This window comes from Etheostoma cragini, chromosome 12 (assembly GCF_013103735.1).
Source record: "Etheostoma cragini isolate CJK2018 chromosome 12, CSU_Ecrag_1.0, whole genome shotgun sequence".
Taxonomy (NCBI): Eukaryota; Metazoa; Chordata; class Actinopteri; order Perciformes; family Percidae; genus Etheostoma; species Etheostoma cragini.
Window position 1 is genome coordinate 23264440 of NC_048418.1, and position 23377 is coordinate 23287816.

The window sequence follows — 23377 nt, forward strand, 5'->3', positions numbered from 1 at the left end:
AACGTCCCTGTTAGTGATGGCGTTGCATAGTCTGTCCACCAGAGGACGCTCTACAACGTCCCTGTTAGTGATGACGTTAAATAGTCTGTCCACCAGAGGAATTAAGTTTCATATCTTAAGTGTGTATTTTTATACAGTTTATTTATTAGACCTTTAATATATTTTGATGTGCCTCTGTTCTGTTGTGACAATAAAACAAATTATTATCATATTCTTTAGTGAGATCTCATAAATAACTAAGCGTTTCTGGATTTTTTTTTAAATATATACATCGGCCGATATATCAGCATATCGTATTTTAAAATAACCAAATATTCGTATCGATATCGGCCTTAAAAATCCTTTATCGGTCAGGCTCTAACTCCAACAGTAAATCTTAGCACGACCGAGAAAAAGTCAAATAAACCAGTAGTTTTTGCACTTTAATGATCAAAGTTACTATTTTATTATTACTATTACTATTAGTTAGCAATAATGCAGTAATAATAATGCGGTAATAATGTGATTAGCTGCACTGGTGTTTGACAGGTCAAAATGTCTGCTGTGGAAAAAGTGCTTTGAAACTTATGTTTAACTCCACATTTGCCCCCCCCCCTGGTCACCTCCTGGCCCAGGTTGGAAACCACTGCAGTAAAACTATAAGACCAAACTGATGAAATGAATGGACTTCTCATTAATAACATCGTCTATACAGCAGTGACAGGAAGACTCATGCTGCGAGAGCAGGCCACGACATGTTCAGTGTTGTGCCTGTTGAGCCATGAGCTAATCAACGACAATACATGTGTGAATCTAGGCCAAAAAATGCCAGATGTGAATGTGATTATAGGGAAATGTCGGCGCTTTGTTGACAGAAGGTAATTAATGCCACATTAAATACTGAATACCGTCACAACTATGAAGGATCAGTAGCCTCCCTTTTAATTAATGAGGGCAGAGGTGACAAAACAATTTCACACTAGGCCGTTATTTGTCACGATGAATGTCGTGAAGGTATTAAAGTGTGACTATTTCTGCGGACAATCTGATTTATATTCTGTGTGTCCCTCGCCCATTGAAACCCAGGATCATGTGAAAGGGGAAGAGGACATGGCAGCGAAGAAAGCAGCCCTGCTGGACAAGAGGCTGAGGAGGGAGAAGGAGACGCAGGAGAAGAAGCAACAGCAGGAGCTGGACCAGGAGCAGAAGAAGGAAGCAGCACGGTCGGTCCGACTTTCTCTCTCTTTCTCTCTCTCTCTCTCTTTCTATCCGCCAATTTAAACCCTGTTCCCACTGATTCTTAACATGCATACAGGCAGCGGTGCGAGAAGTATTCATATCCTTTTCTTGAGTAAAAATACTGACACCAAACTCTAAGTAGTGTGTAAGGTAAAAGCCCTGAATTGAAAATGTCAAATTGACCCGTTTCAAAGTGGTTTATATCAGAAATATGCATTTCTTTCAATCAAATTGCCCAAAAATAACATGGATTATTCTTCAGGTCATTTTTTTAATTGTTTCAAAACAGTATCCAGGCTAAACTTTGACACATACCCATCTGTTATTCGCTCAACATCCTCTGATATTAACTATTAGTCAAAATAATTCATAATATCTGACTTTTAAACTAAAAACCTACGCATAATTTGCTATAAATGCAGTTTGTTGACCATGAATTCCAAGAACAAGTGTAAAACCTATTATTAAACCAGCTCAGTTTTTTTCTTAAAGGGAAAAAGTGACAAATAAACCAGAAAAAGCGACAAAAACATCAAAAAAGCACAAAAAACAAAGTTAATTTTCAATTTTGAGCAGGAAGGACAAGTTCATGGTTAGAGGGAAAACAACACAAGGTTTAAGTAAAAGTATGTAAGTATGATCAGGAAAATGTACTTAAAGTATTAAAAGTAAAAGTAGTCAATGCAGACAAATTGAATAGAACAATTAGATAATATAATAGAACATCTTGTAATAAAAAATAATTTTAGAATGTGTTTTGTGTGCAAAACTCTTAATTTGTAAAGTAACTAGTACTTAAAGCAGTAGAAGTAGAAAGTGCCTCGAGAAAAGACTTGAGTACAGTACCTCAAGTTTGTACCTAAGTGCAGTACTTAAGTAAATGTACTTAGTTATATTCCCCCACTGCATAATACGTCTTTTGCACTAGAATCTCACGTGTGTCTCTGTCCTCTCTGTCCTCCAGGTTGAAAGCCGAGGAGGAGCAGCTGAAGAAGGATGACGAGAAGGCGCGGAGGGATTACATCAAGCATGAATACATGAGGAGGAAGCAGCTCAAGCTGATGGAAGACATGGACCAAGTCCTCAAGCCTCGATCTGGAAGTCTCAAGAAGAAGCCCCGGCCCAAGTCCATCCACAGGGACGTCGTGGAGACTGCGCCCCCCGATAGAGCCACAGGTGGGTGGGCAGCGTGTGCACAAACACACACTCCTCGATGCATGGCCGCCATTGTTCCCTGCCTGACCTGTCCTCGTCTTGCAGGCGTGCGTCCTCGAGGCTTCTCAGTATCAAGCGTGTCATTGGCGTCTCTCAACCTGGCCGACAACGACAGAGATCAGCCCAACAACAGGAAGAACAACAGGTGAGGAACTCTCTGCATGGAGCGTGGATTTTAGACCCCGTAATTCAAATCCGAGAGACACAAGAGGAACAAATACTGTACCTGCCCCTGTCTTTGTCAATGATCAGTCCGTCCAGAAAAATGCTATAATTGCAGGTAAAAATCCTTGATTATGCGGCATGTTTTCTTTAAAAATGCAATGGAATACGCGGGATATTTAGGCAATTTTATGCAATTAAATGCAGACAGACCTTGCAAAAAAATGCACTTTGAAAAAATGCCCCCCCCCTCCCCCCCCATTAATACGCAGACTTTGGCTGATTATGCATTGAATTATGCAATTGCATGATCGCGTTTTTCTGGAGGGACTTAATAATACACCTTAATAATAGCCTTAAAAAGCTAATAACTACATCTTTGAAATTATACCGAAATATAATATACACGATTTCTTTAAAACTGCGATGGAATATGCGGGATATTTATGCGAGGAAATTGCGGGAACTTGCAAAAACTGCGCTTTGACGAAAAAGATACTGTGTTTGTCTTGTCGCGTAATTACGTCACTTCATAACGTTCCCGTGGCAACAGGGGAAAATGAGTGCTCTTGTGTAAAGTAAACGGAACATTTTTCAACTTTCTGCTATATGTGACTTTTTTGCAACAAAAATGCGGGGATTATGAAATCATGCAAGCCCTGCATTATTTTGCGCGGAAATCTGCTAATTTATGCGACGTATTTGCATTAATATGCAGACTTTGGCTGATTATGCATTGAATTGTGCAATCGCGTGATTGCGTTTTTTATGGAGGGACTAATTAATACACTGTTAGCCTTAAAAAGCAAATAACTACACCATTGAAATTATGCGGAAATATAAGATAAGGACAGGTTAAAGTTATAAAGTAGTAATGTTAAAAACAGCTAATTTGAAGTTATGAAGGCTGACAACTTATAGGTCTACGTGCTTCATGCAGCTTGCCTCCAACTCCTTACAATCTTATTTTATTCTTTTGAGTATTTAATTTGTCACAATATCACACTTCTTTACAATGTATGTTTATTAAAACTGTAAAAAAATACTTCAGAATTACTTGTTGACCATTCATCCATGTATTACCAACACCCACCCTTGTTAAACCCTTGTGTTGTCTTCTCATCAAAATTGAAAATCTACACTTTTGTTGACACTCTTTATCAATGTTTTTAACTTTTTCTTATGTTTTTGGCCCATTTTTCAACACTTTTGACGCTTTTTTACAATGTTTGTCACTTTTTTGACATTTTCAACACTACGTAACACTAACTTACTAACTTTATTTTTACAGTTATTTTTGGAATTTAAGGTCAATAAACTTCATTTGTAGGAAATTACACTTAATGTTTGAGTTGGAAGCAGAAATTAGGAATTATTTAGACTAAAATTAAAGGAATGGATGTTGAGGGATAATCACAGACTTGACTATGTCAACTTTTACTTATAATACAATTTCAAAAGCACTTCAATTTGTTTTTCAAATGCTATAAATTTGAACAAGAAGCCACAAAATGAATGAAATTAGAGATTTGTACTTGCCAAAGAGCGTTGTGTGGAATGAATCATGTTATTTTGGGTTATAAAAAAGAATATTGATGTAGGAAAACGGGTAAATTTGACCCAAGGACAACATGAGGGTTAAACTTGTGTCACACCCAGGTGTTGTATACTCTGCTGTGGTTTTAATTTCATGGGGTGTTTAGATGTTTTTTTTTCTTATTCCTACGTCTTGACTTTTATGAGGCTTACACTCTATTGAATCTCTTGTATCCCTCTCTCATTTCTCTTCCTATTTTGCATGCGTCCCTCAGAGGCAATAAAGTATCCCATATCCCGTTCTTTCTAAGCTCTCCCAAAGACAGAAAGGGAAGGTCAGTAATACTCATGAAAGTGATGACAGATGACGTCCACTGGATGTGGCTCCATGTAGCTTTAGCTTGCATTTCATTAGACAGATGTGTCAACAGAAAGTGTTTTTTTACTGCATTACGGTACCCGGCGACCTCACATGTTTCCGCCTCAGCTCTCCACCTCTGCTTTCTGCTAGTTTGCTCTCTTCTCCGTGCTGGCTGCTCTCGCTTCACCACCAAGTACTCCAGCTTTGCTTTGCTTGGCTGAACATGCCTTTCTGTCCCTCGCTGTGCAGCTTCGTCGGAGTCTGTACAGCACGATGTAATGCAAGACAACGGGCAGGGTTTGGAGAATTGTGTCACAGCGTCTGACCTTGTTTTACCACTTCTTTCTGTGTGTGTGTCTGTGTTCGCATGTCTGTTTGTGCAATCTGTCGGCGTACGTTCATACATGCTTTTGTGTATCGACTGTTTGTTGTGGGTTTCCGGCGTGTCCGTGGCGTGTCATTGGTCTGTTTGTGTGTGACCGTCTCCAGGCCAGACTCTGCGGAAGGTTTCTCTTCTTGTCCTTCGACTGGTAGTCGCAACGGAGAGAAGGATTGGGAAAACGACTCCACCACCTCATCCACTCCCTCCAACAATGAGTACACAGGTGGAGTTATACACAGTTACTGCACGTGACAAGACATTTTTTTTCTTGCAATCTCATGTGTGTGTTTTCTTCCTACAGGACCCAAACTTTACAAGGAGCCCAGTGCCAAGTCCAACAAGCACATCATCCAGAACGCCCTGGCTCACTGCTGCCTGGCTGGCAAAGTCAACGAGGGGCAGAAGAACAAGATACTTGATGTATGTTTTTGCAATGATGTCTCTCTGTCTTTTTGAATTAAATATTCTGCACTAAACAAAGACTTTTCTCTGTTTTTTTCTGCAGGAAATGGAGAAATCCGAAGCCAATAACTTCCTTGTGTTATTCCGGGACGCCGGATGCCAGTTCAGGTCTGTGTACGCCTACTGCCCCGAGACGGAGGAGATCACCAAACTGGCCGGCATCGGGCCGAGGAGCGTCACAACCAAGATGATCGAGGGGTTGTACAAGTACAACTCGGACAGGAAGCAGTTCAGCCAGATCCCGGCCAAAACCATGTCCGCCAGCGTGGACGCCATCACCATCGCAAGCCATCTGTGGCAAACCAAGAAGCAGGGGACGCCCAAAAAACTGCACACGAAGTAGCGCCAGATGGCCGGGGGGAAGGTTTGGACTTGATTCTCTGGAACGAACACAGAAGAAATTGCGGATTTTACTTTTTCATTAAAAGAACGCACGATCCCACTGTAACAAATCACAACTGGAATGTAGAACTCAAGTGGGCCTCGCAGATGTTGTTACAATCTGGACTACTTAAATGGGGCACGAGTGTGTACTGTGTGTCAGCATGTGTATCAATGTTCTCATGTGCCAAAAAATAAAAATGAGAGGAAAACAATAGGCGGACCAATGCCTTACCTAGTTGAACCACTGAAGCACTGAATGTTTGGTTTCTATAAGTTAATCATGTGCGGCCTTATGCTTGTTTTGTGTCATACGGATGCGCAGGGAGTGTTGGTGTTATTCGGTCAGCGTATGTTATAAAATGTCCGTTGTGATACAGGAGAGCTTGTGTCATGGGGATCAGAACCCCCCCCCCCCCTTTCCCTTCCCCCTAGCCCAAGTTGATTTAAAGGTGGCCTGTCTGATCTGTGATCAGTTAGAGGCAGCATTTTTGAGTTTTGCTGCCATACAGGCAGGTTTTTTTTTAACATGTGACTGAAAAAACATATAAAAGTTCATCAAATTTGTGTATGTGTGTGTGTGTGTGTGTGTGTATAGTGAAGTGCCAAGACGAGTAACAATTCCTCAGTTGGTGATTGCATATACCTTGCAGAAGTGTGAAATGAGCATACCGAGTAGCATGAAAAACAACTCTGGAGAGCACCTGCAATACACTCTTAATTTATTTCATTTTGATAATGCTTTGAAGACATTTTGATCTTAGATTTTATTCAGAGAAACATAATATACTGTACATAAATAAGTTTGTATAGGATGGCAGACCCATTGGAAATGAACGAGTCGGCTTGTGGTAGCTAGCTTTTATAATTTAACACGTGCATATCAGTATGTTGTCGTTTGGGGCCTTTAATTGTGCTAAAAATGCAAAAATAAATCTGTAGTAGAATAGATGGATATCCCACCCTGTGTCACCAGTCTTTGCAGTTTAAGAGTAATTGAATCACCGTTGTTCATGTTGAAGTTGGAACTAACAAATACTCAAAATACCACTTTTGTGTGGATATTGTCTTAACTTTTAGATCTTGATTACCCTCAAAGTAGACCACAATTGTAAATACATGAATTCACCTATGATAGCACTTCAAGACCCAGTCCACTGTCGTTGAGTTGTGTCTGCTTCATGCTTTTTACTTTACTTTCACATTACTGTTACATTTTTTATTATCACATTCCTTCCTAAGTATGTTTTTGGCACTGTACAGATATATTTTGGCATAAAGAAGTATTTTTTGTAATGACATTGACCTGTTGGAGATGTGTACTAATGACGCAGTACAGTTGTTGAAGCAAGTATGTTGTTGAAGGCATGGTATATAAAGTCTTAATGGAGGAGGCGTTATTGTGGTATGATATGAAAATCCCTTAAGTATACTGAGAAGATCATAGTTTTTTTTCCAACTCTGACTCCATTTCTGTTTCTGCAATTTACTAAATATGCTCAACTGTTCATGGGGTTTTGGTTGTTTTTCTATTACTTGAGCTTTATTAAAATGCCAGCTATCAACAGTATGCATGGTGTCTCATTTCACATTCCTGTCTTGATGGATTTAAGTGTAATGTTAGCCTCATTTAAACTGACATATTAGCACAGGAGCTAAGTTATTAACCTGCAATCATCATAGACATATGCAATAACTGCTTGTATTGTCGTTATCGTTATTATTATGATAGAGGGTCTAGTCACTCTGCAACACCAGACATACTTTTGTCTTAATAATCAGTATCCTTGTCATTGCAGTAGTGTGATGTGTACTAAGACTAATGAAACTTTACTGGCTCAGACACTAAACAAAACAGACACTAAACACAACAGGGTTTAGTCAGTGTCCACACACTTTTGCTAGTGCCATTTCTTTTAAAAGTAAAGCCAATTTTGCACATAAGATTAAAAAGGCCTCATTTTAACCTCTGTGCCCTCCACTGTGACGTGACACACAAGTTTAAAGGTCCCATGACATGATGCTCTTTGGATACTTTTATAAAGACCTTAGTGGTCCCCTAATTCTGTATCTAAAGTCTCTTTTATATAGGTCTGAGTGGTCCCCTAATACTGTATCTGAAGTCTCTTTATATAGATCTTAGTGGTCTCCTAATACTGTATCTGAAGTCTCTTTTATATAGACCTTAGTGGTCTCCTAATACTGTATCTGAAGTCTCTTTTATATACACCTTAGTGGTCCCTAATACTGTTTCTGAAGTCTCTTTTATATAGACCTTAGTGGTCCCTAATACTGTATCTGAAGTCTCTTTCATATAGACCTTAGTGGTCCCCTAATACTGTTTCTGAAGTCTCTTTTACATAGACCTTAGTGGTCCCCTAATACTGTATCTGAAGTCTCTTTATATAGACCTTAGTGGTCCCCTAATACTGTAACTGAAGACTATTTTATACAGACCTTAGTGGTCCCCTAACACTGTGCAGTATGTGGATGGAGGCGGTGCTCCTGCAGACAGCAGGCGGGTAGCAGCAGGCAGGGCTGGGCAGCAGCAGCGGACCGCAGCGTAGAGGCAGAGAAACATCCAGCAGGGAGGGGAGACAGCCATACAAGGAGGAGGGACAGCCAGGCAAGACAACACCACAGACAATACCGAGCGGTACACGTCGTGACAGCGTCTTTCAACAGCGCGGAAACAACCGGGGGACAGTGTTTTTCATCCCATGCCTTTTTAGAAACAGGTGAGCATTAAACGCAGCGTGTAGGCGGATTTGGGTGTCAGTGCGCACCCCGCCCGCCCAGCTAACTAACGGATAATGTCTCTTTTCCCCTCGGCCTGGCTAGCTATAGTCACTCTTCTCCTCCAACCACCCGTTAAATTAGCCAGCTTTGTATGAGCTCCAGCGGTAGCTAACTAGCTAGTTATTGGTTTTGCTCTAATCCTGTCGTTACATTCAGAAGCTATTTAAAGCTAACAAGTAGCATAAGCTTCTTATAGACCACTGTTTGACTTGAGGCTTAGTGCCAGTGTTGATAGCTAACCATCTACCATGCTAGCTTAGCAGGACTGCAGTGCTTGTGTCTTTGACTTGTAACGTTAAGAAAGGCAAAAATGCTAGCTTTGTAGTTGTTGGTGTGTCATATTTGATAGATAGATAACCAGACATGCATTAGAGGCTACTTACTGGCATGGCAATAATATAAGAGATGATTGTCTCCTCTGTGAAGGAGCAGCAGTTACTGTCCTCATTTAACAACCTCTGTTGTCTTGTTGTCTTGCTGTCTTACATCTGTTTATCAGAGTTTTAGGTTTAATGTGATGAAGGTGTGACATGGTGCAGACACTGTCCTCACTATCTCAACAGCTTGGCCTGTATTCCAATAACATAAGCAGTTGTATGAAGATGGATAGTTTTGAAATCAAATGCTGACAAGCATTCAAATGTATCCTAAGCAGTGGCTCAGTCCATCTGGCTAACTCCACCAATTTACTTGACTAGCCAGGTGTAGCCTAAAGATAAAGTTCAAATGCCAACAGACTGCACTGCTGTGAGGTAATGAGAGATCAATGTGAGATTTGTGACTGTATTTTGGGTTTAATTGCGAGTTTCAGGCACGTTAGATGACATTTGATCAGGCTGTGGATTACGATGAAAATCTGTACATTTGGGGTTATAAAGCCTTTTGTTCTTCATGCTACAAAATGAGGCACTACTCATTTTACATACATACAGTTCCACACATCCATATTCAGGAGTGTTTTGTATTTTGTATGATTTCACTGGATTTCTCCAAGAGACACTTGCCACTAGGGCTGGGCAATAAAATCATTATCAGGATTCAATAAGGATATTTTTTTAGATTGATGTATGTCTTGATGCATGTGATTGCAAAATCATTATGAGGAATCAAGCTCATGTTCAATGCAATAACAAGTAATAATAGCATTTACATTTTATTATAAGGAGCAATTGAAAAGGACTTTGTCTTCAGTCTCATAAACAATCAATGCTAACACACTGTTCACCATCTTAGTTTAGCGTGTTAGCATGCTAACATTTGCTTATTGTTAGGGTTTACTTTTGTGTTTGTGTGTGTGTGTGTGCGTGTGTGTAATTTAATTAGTATTTTGCGTCTTTTACCTTGTTGCTGGCAGCCCGTCGTCAACATGACAGCGGAGGAAACCATAAATGTGAAGGAGGTGGAGATCATCAAGGTGGTCCTGGACTTTCTCAACTCCAGGAAGTTGCACATCAGCATGCTCGCTCTGGAGAAGGAGAGCGGTGTCATCAATGGGCTCTACTCAGACGACATGCTCTTCCTCAGGTAGATAAACTCAACAGCATCAACCACATCAGGCGTTATGGATACGGCCGGCTCACGTTGCAGCTCCCATAAGCTGCCTACTAGGAAACAGGAACACCATGTAACCGTTTCCAGTCCTACATTTGTGATAGTGTCCTGTACATAGGGGATAATGTAACCTTGTACTACTGCTGTATATGTAAGTGCTTCCTTGAAAGTCAGCCAACAATGTGTTGTATGCAATTCTACTCAGCCTGAGAGTTAAGTACATTTTGGCATTTCACATACTGTCTTTTAATGTCCTGTCTCAACTTGTCATGGTTCACCTTTTATTAAAGGTCCTTGGACATGGTGCTCATTGGATGCTTTTATATAGACCTTAGTGGTCCCCTAATACTGTATCTGAAGTCTCTTTTATATAGACCTTAGTGGTCCCTAATACTGTATCTGAAGTCTCTTTTATATACCCTTAGTGGTCCCCTAATACTGTATCTGAAGTCTCTTTTATATACCCTTAGTGTGCCCCTAATACTGTATCTGAAGTCTCTTTTATAAAGACCTTAGTGGTCCCCTAATACTGTGTCTGAGGTCTCTTTTATATAGACCTTAGTGGTCCCCTAATACTCAAAAAGCAAAGCAGACAAAAGGGGTGGTAACCGTGTCCCTTATGAGGTCATAAGGGGTAATTGCTAGCCACTGGGCTGTGAGCCACCATAGGCAGGCTGGGGGAACTCATATTAATGTTAAAAAAAACTCATAAAGTGACATTTTCATACTATGGAAAATGCTGTAGCGAGTTCAGTTTTATGTCCATGTTTTAATAACAACTAATTAGAGTGCACATGTGTGTGACATTTAAAAATGAGGACATGATTCCATGTGTTACCTGTTTGTTTCAGACAACTGGTGCTGGATGGCCAGTGGGATGAGGTCTTGCAGTTCATCCAGCCTTTGGAGTGCATGGATAAGTTTGACAGAACAAGGTGGGTTCACTGTGGGAGTCATAGTCAGTATGTTCAGGTTCATGTGTCCTTTGTTGATGCGGAGGTAGCCTACAGCAGCAAAGTTCGGCCCAATCACCATCGGCGCTAAAATTGCTCCTTTTTTGTGTCACGATTACTAATATCAACTGTCATGGCCGCAGGTTTCGTTACATCATCCTTAAGCAGAAGTTTCTGGAGGCTCTGTGTGTGAATAATGCCATGTCTGCAGAAGATGAGCCACAGCATGTAAGTCCCTAAATTTAATACATGTACTATTTATTAGTGTTTTCAAAAAAAAAAAGTAAGCCTCCCAAGTGACAACACAGCCTTGAATTCCTTGCCTGTTGAAAAGACTTCGTAACAGCACAGCTTTGTCTTCCCACTGACTGTCACTGGTTGTCTTGGCAGTAAACAAAGACCAAGAAGAGAAGCACACAGTGTTGTTCAATACATGTAGTTTAAAACTGCAACTCTGCAAGTCATGTGAACAAACCCAACAGTCTTCGTAAGCAGGTTGTGTATGCATGTGTGTGCGTGTGTTTGTGCTCAACAGTGGCTGCCTTTGCATGCAAGGAGTGACGTGGCTATTGTCCTCATTGCAGTGAAGGACTTATCCGGGTTAAGCGGTTTATTTGCACCTCTGATACTAAATGATCGACCCTCCATGTTAGAATAAGCCGTTTTAAATAATATATCTGTTCACCTGTGATGTCCCACACACTGTATGGAGTTGGGTTGGGAACCAGAGGGTTGCTGGTTAAAGTCCCCATAAGGACAAAAGTATGGTGGTGGACCGGTAGCTGGGGTAGAGGTGCCAGTTCACCTTCTGGGCACTGCCAAGGTGCTCTTAAGCAACTTAACAACTGCTTAGGGAGGCTTTCCATCCTGACATATATTGACATTGATGCAGGTGGCCATTTTGTCGTAAAACCCCGGCAGAGGCTAGACAACTTGAGTCGGATCCACGTGTTTGCAAATCCTAGTTCAGTGATTAAATAAATCAATAAATCTGACACACGCTGTTTCAATCACACATGCAGAGACTTTCAAAACTCACTCTGTCTTTTCTAACTAGCTGTGGGTCGACTGTCACATGGCAGAGTTGCAGTTTGAGCCACTGTGCCAGAGCTACCATGTCCCATTAACTGGATTAGGTTAGACTTCTGTGGACATAATGTGCTCATGGGCATTGGTTTTTGTGATATGGTGTCGATTGTGTGTTGGCAATGACTTTTCAGGGTGGTGCAGGACAACATTTTAGGATCAGGACTAAATCGCTGTCCTCTTTTTCTGTATCATTTTCTGATTCCTTGTGCATGGGATCCTGGAAGCTGGTGTTGTGTTTTCTCAGTCTCACTGACATTGAAAAGCCACCTGTGCCTCAGGTGTGCTGCTGGATTGTTGTGGGTAGTATACGTGAAAAACACTCAGGATGAGTCGAAGATGTGGTTGGAAAAAGATGGGATTTTTATTTATATTCCCAACTAAGGCCCTTAGGCAACAAGAACCATTGTCAAAATCAAAATTAAAGAAAAATAAAATACTTTCACAAAATAAAAGTAACTGACTTGAGAGTCATGAAGATCACAATCTCAAAAAATATACACTGTTTCCTAATGACCTAAAGGCAAGTAATTTCTGAACAAATTCAACTGGCAGACAATATAGGACTCAAGCCCGCCCCTAAAATTGGATCATACCAACTCGACAGTGCAGGGGTGACTTAGGTGACAGTTTAAAAGGCTACATACAGCCAAAATGCATCTATAACACTAGACATGTACACTATATATATATGATTAACATCAAAATATGAAGAATAGTTAGGATAACAGGAGATTGAATATTAGCATTAACAGAACAAATTAACTTGATAAATAAAAATATATACAAAGGCAACATTTAAGGTCTGTCTTTGAGGGCTTATAGCTACCATGACGGCAGCCATTTGCTCTGTCACATGGAGACAAAGCTCTCTCTAAAAGTACCATATTCATCTATCTCTGCTGTTCAGAGAGAAACTTCCACTTGTCATCTGTGACGATCTGAAATATCTATTTATGTTTTGTAGTTGGAGTTCACCATGCAGGAAGCAGTGAAGTGCCTCCATGCCCTGGAAGAGTTCTGTCCATCTAAAGACGACTACAGCAAACTGTGTCTGCTCCTCACACTGCCTCGCCTCACCAACCATGCAGAGTTCAAGGCAAGATCTATGAAAGTGGATCCAAACAGAAATATTTCAGTTGTAGTTTCTTGTTTTGCTGAAACGGAACACATCTTTTTTTACTCTCTTGTGCACTTTTCCGACAGTTTAATTGATTCCAATTATAAACAACACAGTGTTTTGTTGAAATCTTTCCTTCCACGTTCCATGTTCCCGCAGGATTGGAACCCGAGCACGGCCAGGGTGCAGTGTTTTGAGGACGCGTGCACCATGGTGGCGGAGTTCATCCCTGCAGACAGGAAGCTGAGTGAGGCTGGATTCAAGGCCAGCGGGGATCGACTGTTCCAGCTGCTCCTCAAGGGAGTCCTCTATGAGTGCTGCGTGGAGTTCTGCCAGGTTTGAGCCCCTAAAAGCAAACATACAGTACAGGGGTCTAAACCAGATTACACTCGAGATGTTCCGATACCAAAACAGTATCAGGATCACCGATCCGATATCACATAATAAAGCTCTAAAGAAAGTCTACCTTAAAGTAGTTTATATATGTTCTTTTTTTGTCAAACTGGATAAAAAAAGAAAAATGACGGTGCATTCATTGTTTGAGAGTTTAACCTGAGCCAAACCGACAACAAATATAGAAATCCTATCACATATATACAGGGATAGTAGTATACAGTTGAAACGTAATAAAATATGACACACTGGTATCGGATCAGTATCAGAATTGGTATCGGGAAGCAATAAAAGACCATCTTTAGTTTACACATGGTCTAATGCAGAGTTGCCCAAATTCTTTCATTATAAAAAGCCTAAAATGTATCTAGATGGAAGGCCACAGGCCAAAACCAATGTTGACGTTATGTGAAATAACATTACAATGAAACATATTATTTTCTTTTTATAGAAAAGGAACATTTTAAATCTAAAATCAAATTTCAAAATAATAATACTGCTCTTAGTTTGCAGCGATTATCCAGAAAATAAGAGGAGAATAAACAAGAGCATGTCAAATGCAATGCTGGGCCAAAGCAAAGGGAGGACGGGCCGAACTTGGTCCGCGGGCCCCAACTTGGGTTGCCTTAGTTGTTGCCGATGATTGAAACTAATATTTGTTGGATTTGATTGCGTGCAGAGCAAGGCGACGGGTGAGGAGATCACAGAGAGCGAGGTCCTGCTGGGTGTGGACATGCTGTGCGGCAACGGCTGCGACGACCTGGACCTGTCTCTGCTCTCCTGGATGCAGAACCTGTCCCACACCGTCTTCTCCTGCGCCTTCGAACAGAAGCAGCTCAACATCCACGTGGACCGCTTGGTCAAGCCCACAAAGGCGGGCTACGACCTCCTCACCCCGCTCATCAGCAAGCTGTCTCCGTACCCGTCGTCCCCGCTGCGTCGCCCCCAGTCCGCCGATACCTACATGTCGCGCTCCTTGAACCCAGCGCTGGACGGGTTGTCTTACGGGCTGTCGGGCCAGGATAAGAGAGCGAGTGGCGGGGAGATAGCGCCGGGCAAAGGGGTCTCCCCCATGTCCCACTCGTTTGCCAACTTCCACTACCCTGGAGCAGGAGGCCAGAGCGTGACCAGGAGTCTCATGATGGAGAGCTCTGACTGCCACAGCATCTTTGAGGAGTCCCCTGAAACGTAAGGGTTTGGAGTGGACCTGGTTACAGCTGGAAAGATGAAACCATTTTCCGATTATTAAAAAATTTGCCTATTTTGATAATTGATTGATCAGTTTGAAAAAGGAGTAACAATTCTTTGATTCCAGCTTCGTAAATGTGAAAGGTTTCTAGTTTCTTCTCTCCTCTGTGACCGTAAACTGAATATCTGTGAGTTGTGGATAAAACAAGACACTTGGGACACCACTTTGGGCTTTGGGAAATGATGATTGGCATTTCTATTTAATAATTGGCAGATTAATCTACAATGAAAATTGTTTTTGTTGCAGCCCCAGACCCAGTTTTTGCCAGTGTCTGGTTTTATATTGCCAGATGTGTTGGATGATCTATTGCTCTGGTGTGTTTTCTCTGTGAAGCTCGAGGACAGACACGCCCGTGGATAAGATGATGAGTTCAGGCGGAGCTCAGAATCTGCGTCCGGCCTCCGCTCCGGGTGAGGAGGCGCCATCAGCTGGCACTGACGACAGGAACGAGGTAAAGGTCAACAACGCATGCTTTTCAACTCGTTAGACCTGTTGTATGTCACACATTACTGAACAAGGGCTTTATTTCAATTCGTCACTGCATTGTTGTTATGTGTGAAAAAAAAAATAAAAATTGATTCAAGTATGTATCGCGATTAATTTTTTTGCGACAATTTCTTTCAATCTTTTTACTTTTCCAAGAATCGATTTTTTTATTTTTTTACCAATGATTCATCTTAATATTTTCTGTTTATACGGTAACGTCGACGGCGGCTACACCATATTCGTTTCCAGCAAAACAGCCAAAAAGCAGAAAACGCAGAAAATACACGTTATCTTTCTTTACAAATGAAATAAATGTCTGACTGACATGTGATGTGCTTTCTGCTTAGGAAACCATTAGTTTTTAGAAATGTCTAATTAAATATATTGTCTCTAGATGGGAATTATTCAACTTTTGTTTTTTTTAAAGATGGAAGAAAAAATATTACAGTACTGAGTACTTTGAATCGCAGTAAATCAAAATCGGAATACAAATCAAATAGGCACCAATGTATTGTGAAATAATGTAATGGTGACAACAGCACCTCCCAGTCCTAATTGTTTTCAGTCCTTGATGGGTGTTGCCTACACCACGGTCTATATATAGGCCAGTTCTGACGAATCTTTTTCAGAGTGGTGTGTCTGAGTCATCTTCCTCCTGCAAGTCCGCTATGTAGTCTCGTCCCTGTCAACGCTGACATGGCTGCTTACAGCGAGCGGCTCGGTCCACTCCAGCGCACTTGTCCTCTGCCTGGATGACAGACTTTGATTAAAGGAAGTCGTCCTTGTTTTGGTTTGTTTGGGCTGTAGCGTCAGTGTGCTTTCATCATGTCCCAGCACTTCATGTGCACCTTAAGCCTCAGAGCATCCAGGAAATGGGCTTTTTTGTATACTGGGTCTGTGTCCAGACACATGGAGGTTATGCTATTGTAACTTGGCCCACTGATTTATCAAAATCACTTCTTTTCTGAGTCCCAACTTAAATCTGAACACACAGACATGATACACATATTCTTAGATATTATACTTTCAAAAGGCCAAAAACAAAAGTCCATAAACCCGCTTAGAATTCTTAGAAGACTCTCCTCATAACTCCAGGTGGGGAGGTAATAATGTATCATTTATTAGTCTCCCAAGGGCAAATTAGAATTTACTAATTCATTTACTAAATTGATTAATAATATCATGTGTTATGGGACATAATGTAGCTCTACTTGTTTAAAGTATCCAGCCAGTACCATTAGAACAAAGGGAGGCAGAAAGTGGTAGAAGAAGCCTAGCTGGATTTGGTTCTAGGTCAGAAGGGGACACGTGGCTCAACAACTCAGGAGCTCAACCACAGAAAATGACTCTTTACTGCCCCGATGTTGCCTGTTAACGCAGTGTTAACACAGTGTCCTTTTCCGTCTGTCTCATGCTTTCCGTTCTGGTCCCTTTCGTGTGGCTCAGTGTGAAGGTAGTGCTTTGTACTGGCTTCCCCGTCACCCTAGAGACACATAGACCCCCCCCCCCCACCCCCTTGTATCCACTCTGCCTTCCATCCCTTTAGAAAGCACGGGCCCAGTGCCAGGTTCTCTCCCCTCTCCAAACAGTAGAGGCTTTCCCAACAGATTGTCAGGACAGGAAGCAGGGGACCGAGAGGGGAAGTGAGCTGTCCTCATCTAATACTCCTCTAATACTTGAACTGACAGAAGAAATGGGTGGAGCAGGGTTCCTCTGATCACAATGCTGCCTTTGAGTAGTGTTATAAGAGTTGGCATTCATGACTTTTCTCAGATATGTGAATATTATGATAGTCTCCATGTGTCCTTTTTCATTTGTTCAGATCTATGTTTATATGTTCCATTTATGTTCTCTACGTTTAGTTTTTCTTATCCAGAGTGATTTTCTTTCTAAAATGAATCACCCAACAAGAGATTACGTTCATCATTCATTCATTCAACCTTTATTTATACTTGATCATTAAGGGATGCTCTTCATTTGCAATCACATTGAGTCAATTAGAAAAACAAAACAACCAAGCAGAAAAGATGTGACACCATCATAAAAAAAAGACTAAAACTTTCTAAATTGGAAAAATAATTTGATAAATAAATTGAAATAATCAAGATTCAAAAGAAAGTAGAAGTTTGGAGGTTTAAAATCGGATTGTTAAATTGTCCAGAAGGCAGAGGTGAGTTGATTTTTAAGGAAGTGCTAGAATTGTGCCAGAAATCAGGTGGGACTAATTATAAAAGCACTTTGCAGAGGTAGTCTGATAGGGTCCGTCTGAGTGACCTAGGACTTATTTTTGTTCACTCCTCAGCTGCGGGACTCCACAGAGAAGTATGAGGAGTACTATCGGCAACGTCTCCGCGTGCAGCAGCACCTGGAGCAGAAGCAGCAGCAGAGGCAGCTGTACCAGCAGATGCTGCTGGAGGGAGGGGTGCAGCAGGAACCCCCGCCTAGTGACATGCACCACAGCCTCACGGAGAAGTTCCTCAACAGGTACAGACACGGCAAGATAGACCCGTCGGACAGGTTGTGCACATCTGTATGAAGACGAGATGCGCGTGACTCGAATATCTCACATTTAGCAACAAAACGTATCGTAAAGAAAAAAGAGAGAGAGCGTGCAAACCATTCCTGACCGTCCTGCCAGCCTGTATACATTTTAACATCAATGCACGCTGGAACGGTTTTTCAGTGTGAATCTGCTGGAAGAGCGGCTGCTGTTTCAATTCTGTTGGCTCTCTGCACACACACATAAACACACACATAACCACACACACAATCACACACGGTGGATGCAGGAAAAACCGCAGATGAGACGTACAGGATGACCTAAATTAAGGACAGCTGCGCTCTTTATTGTAAGTGCAATGATAAGTTAAAGTCCAATAAGCACTTTATTAAACCGTATGAATGTGTCTCCCAGGCCAGGATAGGAAATTAACTAATAATGTACAGATCAAATAGCTACTGACAGACCTGTTTCAAGTTTTTGTCTTAAATCCACCAGCCATTTTCATTTGCAGCATCCTCAGCCTTATTAGTAAGGTTACTATAGGAAAACACAGCCTAGAGTAATTCTATTCTCCTCAAAACAGGTTGACTTTTTATTTTTAAAGAACTACACACAGAAAATTACAACTACTTTTGCAATTTTCTCTGTCTCCCGCAACTTCATTGCAACAAATACACAAAAAACATCGCAACTTTTATCGCAAATTCTTACAAAAGCTCCCGCAACATCAGGCATTTTGGCCCGCAACAATCTTTAAAAAAAAAGGCCGCAAAATCCTGGAGGGACTGTGTGACACACCTGAAAACAGTCGGCCATTTCATGGTAGTTCTTTTTTTTCTGTAAAGCTTGCCAATTTCCGTATGGGTTTTAATGTCTTCACACAATAGAGGAGCAGCTGTCAGACAAGGAGACATGTTAAAACCCATGTGCCTTTTCCTAGTATGACACACACCTCCCCCCCCCAAAAAGAAATCCACCTCCACTTCACACTGTACCATCTGCACCATCCCATGGGACCATTGCCTCCTGTGCATCAATTATACACAATATTAGACCGAGACTCACTCAAAACTAGCACCCAACTTAAACATGTATGTAACTTCTCCCAAACCACAACAAGAGTCAATTTAATGTGAAGTCTATGATAAAATATGTAATTGGAAATACGGTCATTTTTGCTCTGTCAGCGGGACAAAGGCCCTTTTGATTTGTCCCCCGAGAGTTCCTCCAGTCCTCCCTTTCCCCAGCCTCTCCCTGTCCCCTCTGCATTATTCACCAGAGTAGCTGTGCATAATTACATCATTACATCAGTTTTCTTTTGTCCTCTGCCCTTTTGTAGTTTTAACTAGATTTAACTGTGTCAACCCAGTCAGCGTACAGATAGCCTGTAGGCTAAAGTGAAATGTCTTTTTGGCTTTTCCAAATGGTGAGGACAAGAAATCTCGTGTGAAATGAGAGAGGAAGCAAGGCACAGGCTAAAAGAGACCGTTGATGAGTGTTTATGTGCTGCTCAGGTCCATCCAGAAGCTGGAGGAGCTTAATGTGGGGATGGAGGATTTAGGGGAGGAAGTCAAGTCTCTGGCCCAGCAGTGTAATGGCAACGGGAACACCCCCACCTCTGAGGACAATAACAACCCACCATCTGTGACCCCAGGGCAGACCCGAGAGGGAGGGGTGCTCAGCAGCACCCCACAACGCAGTGTGGGGGGCCGCCCGGTCCCACCTCCTAATGAGTCCCCTGTCATCTCCCAGAGGTACTGTGCTCTGTCTTTTGTTTCTATACCAGAGTTTGTTGCGTGGTTGAATTTGATGATGACTGTATTCATGTTTGTATTTTTTGCCAGTGAGCAGAAACCAAAAGGAAGTCCACAAGGTGACAGCCCAGGCTCATTATCCCGAAGTAAAGAGGTACGCATGCACACAAGTAACACTCAAACAATTCCGTCAGACCTTCACTAAATAATGTATCCCTCACCAAGCGTGTAATTGTCTCACCACGCTGAAAAAGGAACCGGAAATTACTTTGGTTCATGCTCTGCGTTTATCATTAATTTTCTCCCACGCTAGCTGTTATTACTTTCGCTCCCCGATGTGAGGCGAGTGCAGATTTGAGTCACGCATGCGTCACTTTGCGTTAAGTAGCATCTAAGATGCTAATGAGAGGCTTCTGTAATGTCTATACGGTAAAAATTGACCTACTTAACCAAGTGAGCTACAAGTTAGCATCAAACAACAACGACAACAAAGGCTGTCCATTGAATGGCGTTTTGAGCTAACGTTGGCAATCAATTAATTGCTAAAAATGATAGCTAAAACGTTTTTGAAATAATTGCTAGCTTTGCCACAAGCTAGCAATCAAACACAATAAAGGCTTGAATGGCGTTTTGAGCTAACGTTAGCAATCAAACAGTCATAGCTAGCTAAAACATTTCTTCTGTTATTAACAGTAGTTAGTTTATTATTTCATGGATTTCACAAATTTCAGCATGAAAGTTATGTCGTAACCCGTTTAAATCTGAGCATGCGCAACGACATGCGTTTACGACATAACTGAGTAGTTGTAAAATCCACAAAATAATAAACTTTTCTCATTACAAACAATAAATGAAGATGGGAATCATTTAAAAAACAGTTTTAGCTATGTAGCTATGATTGTTTGATTGCTAACGTTAGCTCAAAACGCCATTCATGTGACAGCGTTTGTTGTGTTTGATGCTAACTTGTAGCCAGCAGTGAACCAACTTGGTTAGGTAGGTCAATTTTTACTTTTTTTTTTTTTTTTACAGAAGTCTCTCGTTAGCATCTTCTATGCTACTTACAGCAAAGTGAGGCATGCGTAACTCACAGCTTCACAGTATGACCTTTCTTTGTCAGTCTCTGTCTGTGGGTATGGGTGTGACGAGTTATGTCGTAACCCATTGACATCTGAGCATGCGAGACTCAAATCTGCACTCGCCTCACATTGGGCATTGACAGTTACTGTTACAGTAAATTGTTCTCTGGCTCTCATGTGATTTAAAGTTGCGCACATTCCCTCTCGTTTCTTGTCACAGTATCCAGGGGTAATGCTACTTTGGCATTTGACAGAGCAGATTATATCATGCTGTTGATATAATCCGTCCATTCTCATCCATGTTGATGTAATAGGGGTGGAAAATCCAAGATTAAACTGCTAAATACACGTAATCTGTGTGTTCATGTGTGTTTAAATGTGTGGTCTGTTTTCAGGGCGACAAGCCTAAAAGCCTGTTTGTGCCAGTGCATTCTCTGGAAGATACTCAGGCCATTCGGGCTGTTGCTTTCCACCCGTCTGGATCGCTCTATGCTGTGGGATCCAACTCTAAAACTCTGCGTGTCTGTGCTTATCCAGAAACATTGGACATAAGGTACAGTAATGTGGACAATCCCCTCCAAACACTATTGTATAACCGTTTTTTTCTTCTTATCAAGAGTAATTACTGATATGATTGATTGTACGAAGAATGCCATTTGACTTGGTCGTGGAAAGTTCAAATTCTGATATTTTGGGCCACTTTAACCCTCATGTGGTTATTGGGTGAAATATCACCCGTTTACAGAAGAAGAAGAAGATCAAAATAAGCGCTGAGAATCTCAACATTGAAAATATCCCAAAACATAAAAAAGCACCCACAACATTGAAAAACTACAAAAAATGTGCTAATAATGTTAAAAAAGTGAATGTTTTTTTTCATGGTTGAGACAACATAATGTTGGCTTAAAAGTCGAAACTTAAAACATGATTTTTTTTTCATTCCAGAACATCCCCATACATTGTTTGAATGTCCATTTCTCTAACCTCCGCTTCCTCTTTTTCCCCCCCCTCTTCTTCACTCTCCCTCTCCTCAGTGGTTCAAGTGCGACAAAGCAGCCGGTGGTCCGCTTCAAGAGGAACAAACACCACAAAGGGTCCATCTACTGCGTGGCCTGGAGCCACTGTGGGCAGCTGCTGGCTACAGGCTCCAATGACAAATACGTCAAAGTCTTACCTTTCAGTGCAGAGACATGCAACGCCACAGGTACACACGGCTGGATGCCGCGTTGCTTTGAAGTCAGGGCACGGGCCTGTTATTAGCAGCCTCTCACAATCACTCTCATTTTATTTTTTATGTTCGTGTCTCTCTGTGCCCTAGGCCCAGACCTGGAGTTCAGCATGCACGACGGCACCATCAGAGACCTGGCCTTCATGGAGGGTCCGGAAAGTGGAGGAGCCATTTTGATCAGCGCCGGAGCTGGAGACTGTAACATCTACACCACGGACTGTCAGCGAGGACAGGGCCTGCACGCCCTCAGTGGGCACACAGGTACATCCGGGCTCTTAGTGGCTGGTTGGGACAGAAATATGTTTCATAATAATTGCAGCAGTCAGTATGATGAACAGTGGCAATTACAGTAGTGTTGCCACTAACAAGAATATTGACTGTTTTAATGATATTAAAGCCTGGATGACCTTACATTTTTTAAACTTTAACGAGAGTAAAACTGAGGTCGTGGTTTTAGACCCAGTGGCACCCATAATGTCTCACAAATAGACCTGGGCATTTTGAAAGCTTATGTTAACCCTTGTGTTGTCTTCCCGTCAAAATTGAAAATCAACACTTTTGTTGACGCTTTTTATCAATGTTTTTAACTTTTTCTTACATTTTTGTCTTTTTTTTGACATTATCAACACTACTAAACACTAACGTATTCACTTTAGTTTTACAGTTATTTTAGGAAATTACGGTCAATAAACCTCATTAATAGGAAATTCTACCTAATGTTTGAGTTAGAAAAGCAGAAATTAGGAATTACTTAGACTAAAATTAAAAGAAAGTATGTCGATGGATAATCACAGACTAGAATATGTCAACTTTTACTCAATACTATTTCAAAACCACTTACATTTTTTCTTCTTCTTTTCAAATGCTATAAAATTGAATAAGACGCCCAAATTTCATGAAAGTAGAGATTTGTTCTTGCCAAAGAGCGTTGTGTGTGTTTTGGGAATAAAAAATAATATTGATATAGGAAAACGGGTAAATTTGACCCAAGGGCAACATGAGGGTAATGTTTGTTGTAACAAACCTGGGAGTTAAAATGGAGAAGCAGATCAATTCTGTTGTCAAAGCAAGTTTCTTGTAACTTAGGCTTCTTACTAAGCCTAAAGCCGTCTTATCCCTCACAGACTTTGAGAAAGTTATGAATGCATTTATTACAACATGCGAGACTGTGGAATGAGTTGCCTCTACATGTCAGACTGGCTCAGAGACTGTGGAATGAATTACCTCTTCATGTCAGACTGGCCCGAGACTGCGGAATGAGTTGCCTCTACATGTCAGACTGGCCCAGAGACTGTGGAATGAATTACCTCTTCATGTCAGACTGGCCCAGAGACTGTGTAATGAGTTGCCTCTACATGTCAGACTGGCCCAGAGACTGTGGAATGAGTTGCCTCTACATGTCAGACTGGCCCAGAGACTGTGGAATGAATTACCTCTTCATGTCAGACTGGCCCGAGAC

General features: G+C 41.4%; 2 protein-coding genes across 5 annotated transcripts in view; both read left to right on the forward strand.

Annotated features, from left to right (window-relative positions):
- Positions 1-7287, forward strand: part of camsap2b (calmodulin regulated spectrin-associated protein family, member 2b) — a 41986-nt gene extending 34699 nt beyond the window's left edge. For 2 of the 4 annotated variants that reach the window (XM_034888757.1, XM_034888758.1), the window contains 7 exons: positions 1066-1202; positions 2183-2394; positions 2479-2578; positions 4407-4466; positions 4982-5097; positions 5176-5294; positions 5380-7287. In XM_034888757.1, the coding sequence (XP_034744648.1) occupies positions 1066-1202; positions 2183-2394; positions 2479-2578; positions 4407-4466; positions 4982-5097; positions 5176-5294; positions 5380-5679 (1044 nt within the window). In that variant the 3' untranslated portion in view covers positions 5680-7287. The remainder of the gene's footprint in view (positions 1-1065; positions 1203-2182; positions 2395-2478; positions 2579-4406; positions 4467-4981; positions 5098-5175; positions 5295-5379) is intronic. The other 2 variants (XM_034888759.1, XM_034888760.1) reach the window with 2 other exon arrangements.
- A 937-nt stretch (positions 7288-8224) lies between these two features.
- Positions 8225-23377, forward strand: part of wdr47a (WD repeat domain 47a) — an 18696-nt gene continuing 3543 nt past the window's right edge. Inside the window, exons 1-14 of the mRNA XM_034888765.1 lie at positions 8225-8455; positions 9871-10040; positions 10919-11002; positions 11164-11248; positions 13074-13205; positions 13386-13562; positions 14299-14807; positions 15202-15319; positions 17657-17838; positions 19372-19611; positions 19702-19765; positions 21086-21243; positions 21725-21894; positions 22009-22179. Of these exons, the coding sequence (XP_034744656.1) occupies positions 9883-10040; positions 10919-11002; positions 11164-11248; positions 13074-13205; positions 13386-13562; positions 14299-14807; positions 15202-15319; positions 17657-17838; positions 19372-19611; positions 19702-19765; positions 21086-21243; positions 21725-21894; positions 22009-22179 (2248 nt within the window). The 5' untranslated portion in view covers positions 8225-8455; positions 9871-9882. The remainder of the gene's footprint in view (positions 8456-9870; positions 10041-10918; positions 11003-11163; positions 11249-13073; positions 13206-13385; positions 13563-14298; positions 14808-15201; positions 15320-17656; positions 17839-19371; positions 19612-19701; positions 19766-21085; positions 21244-21724; positions 21895-22008; positions 22180-23377) is intronic.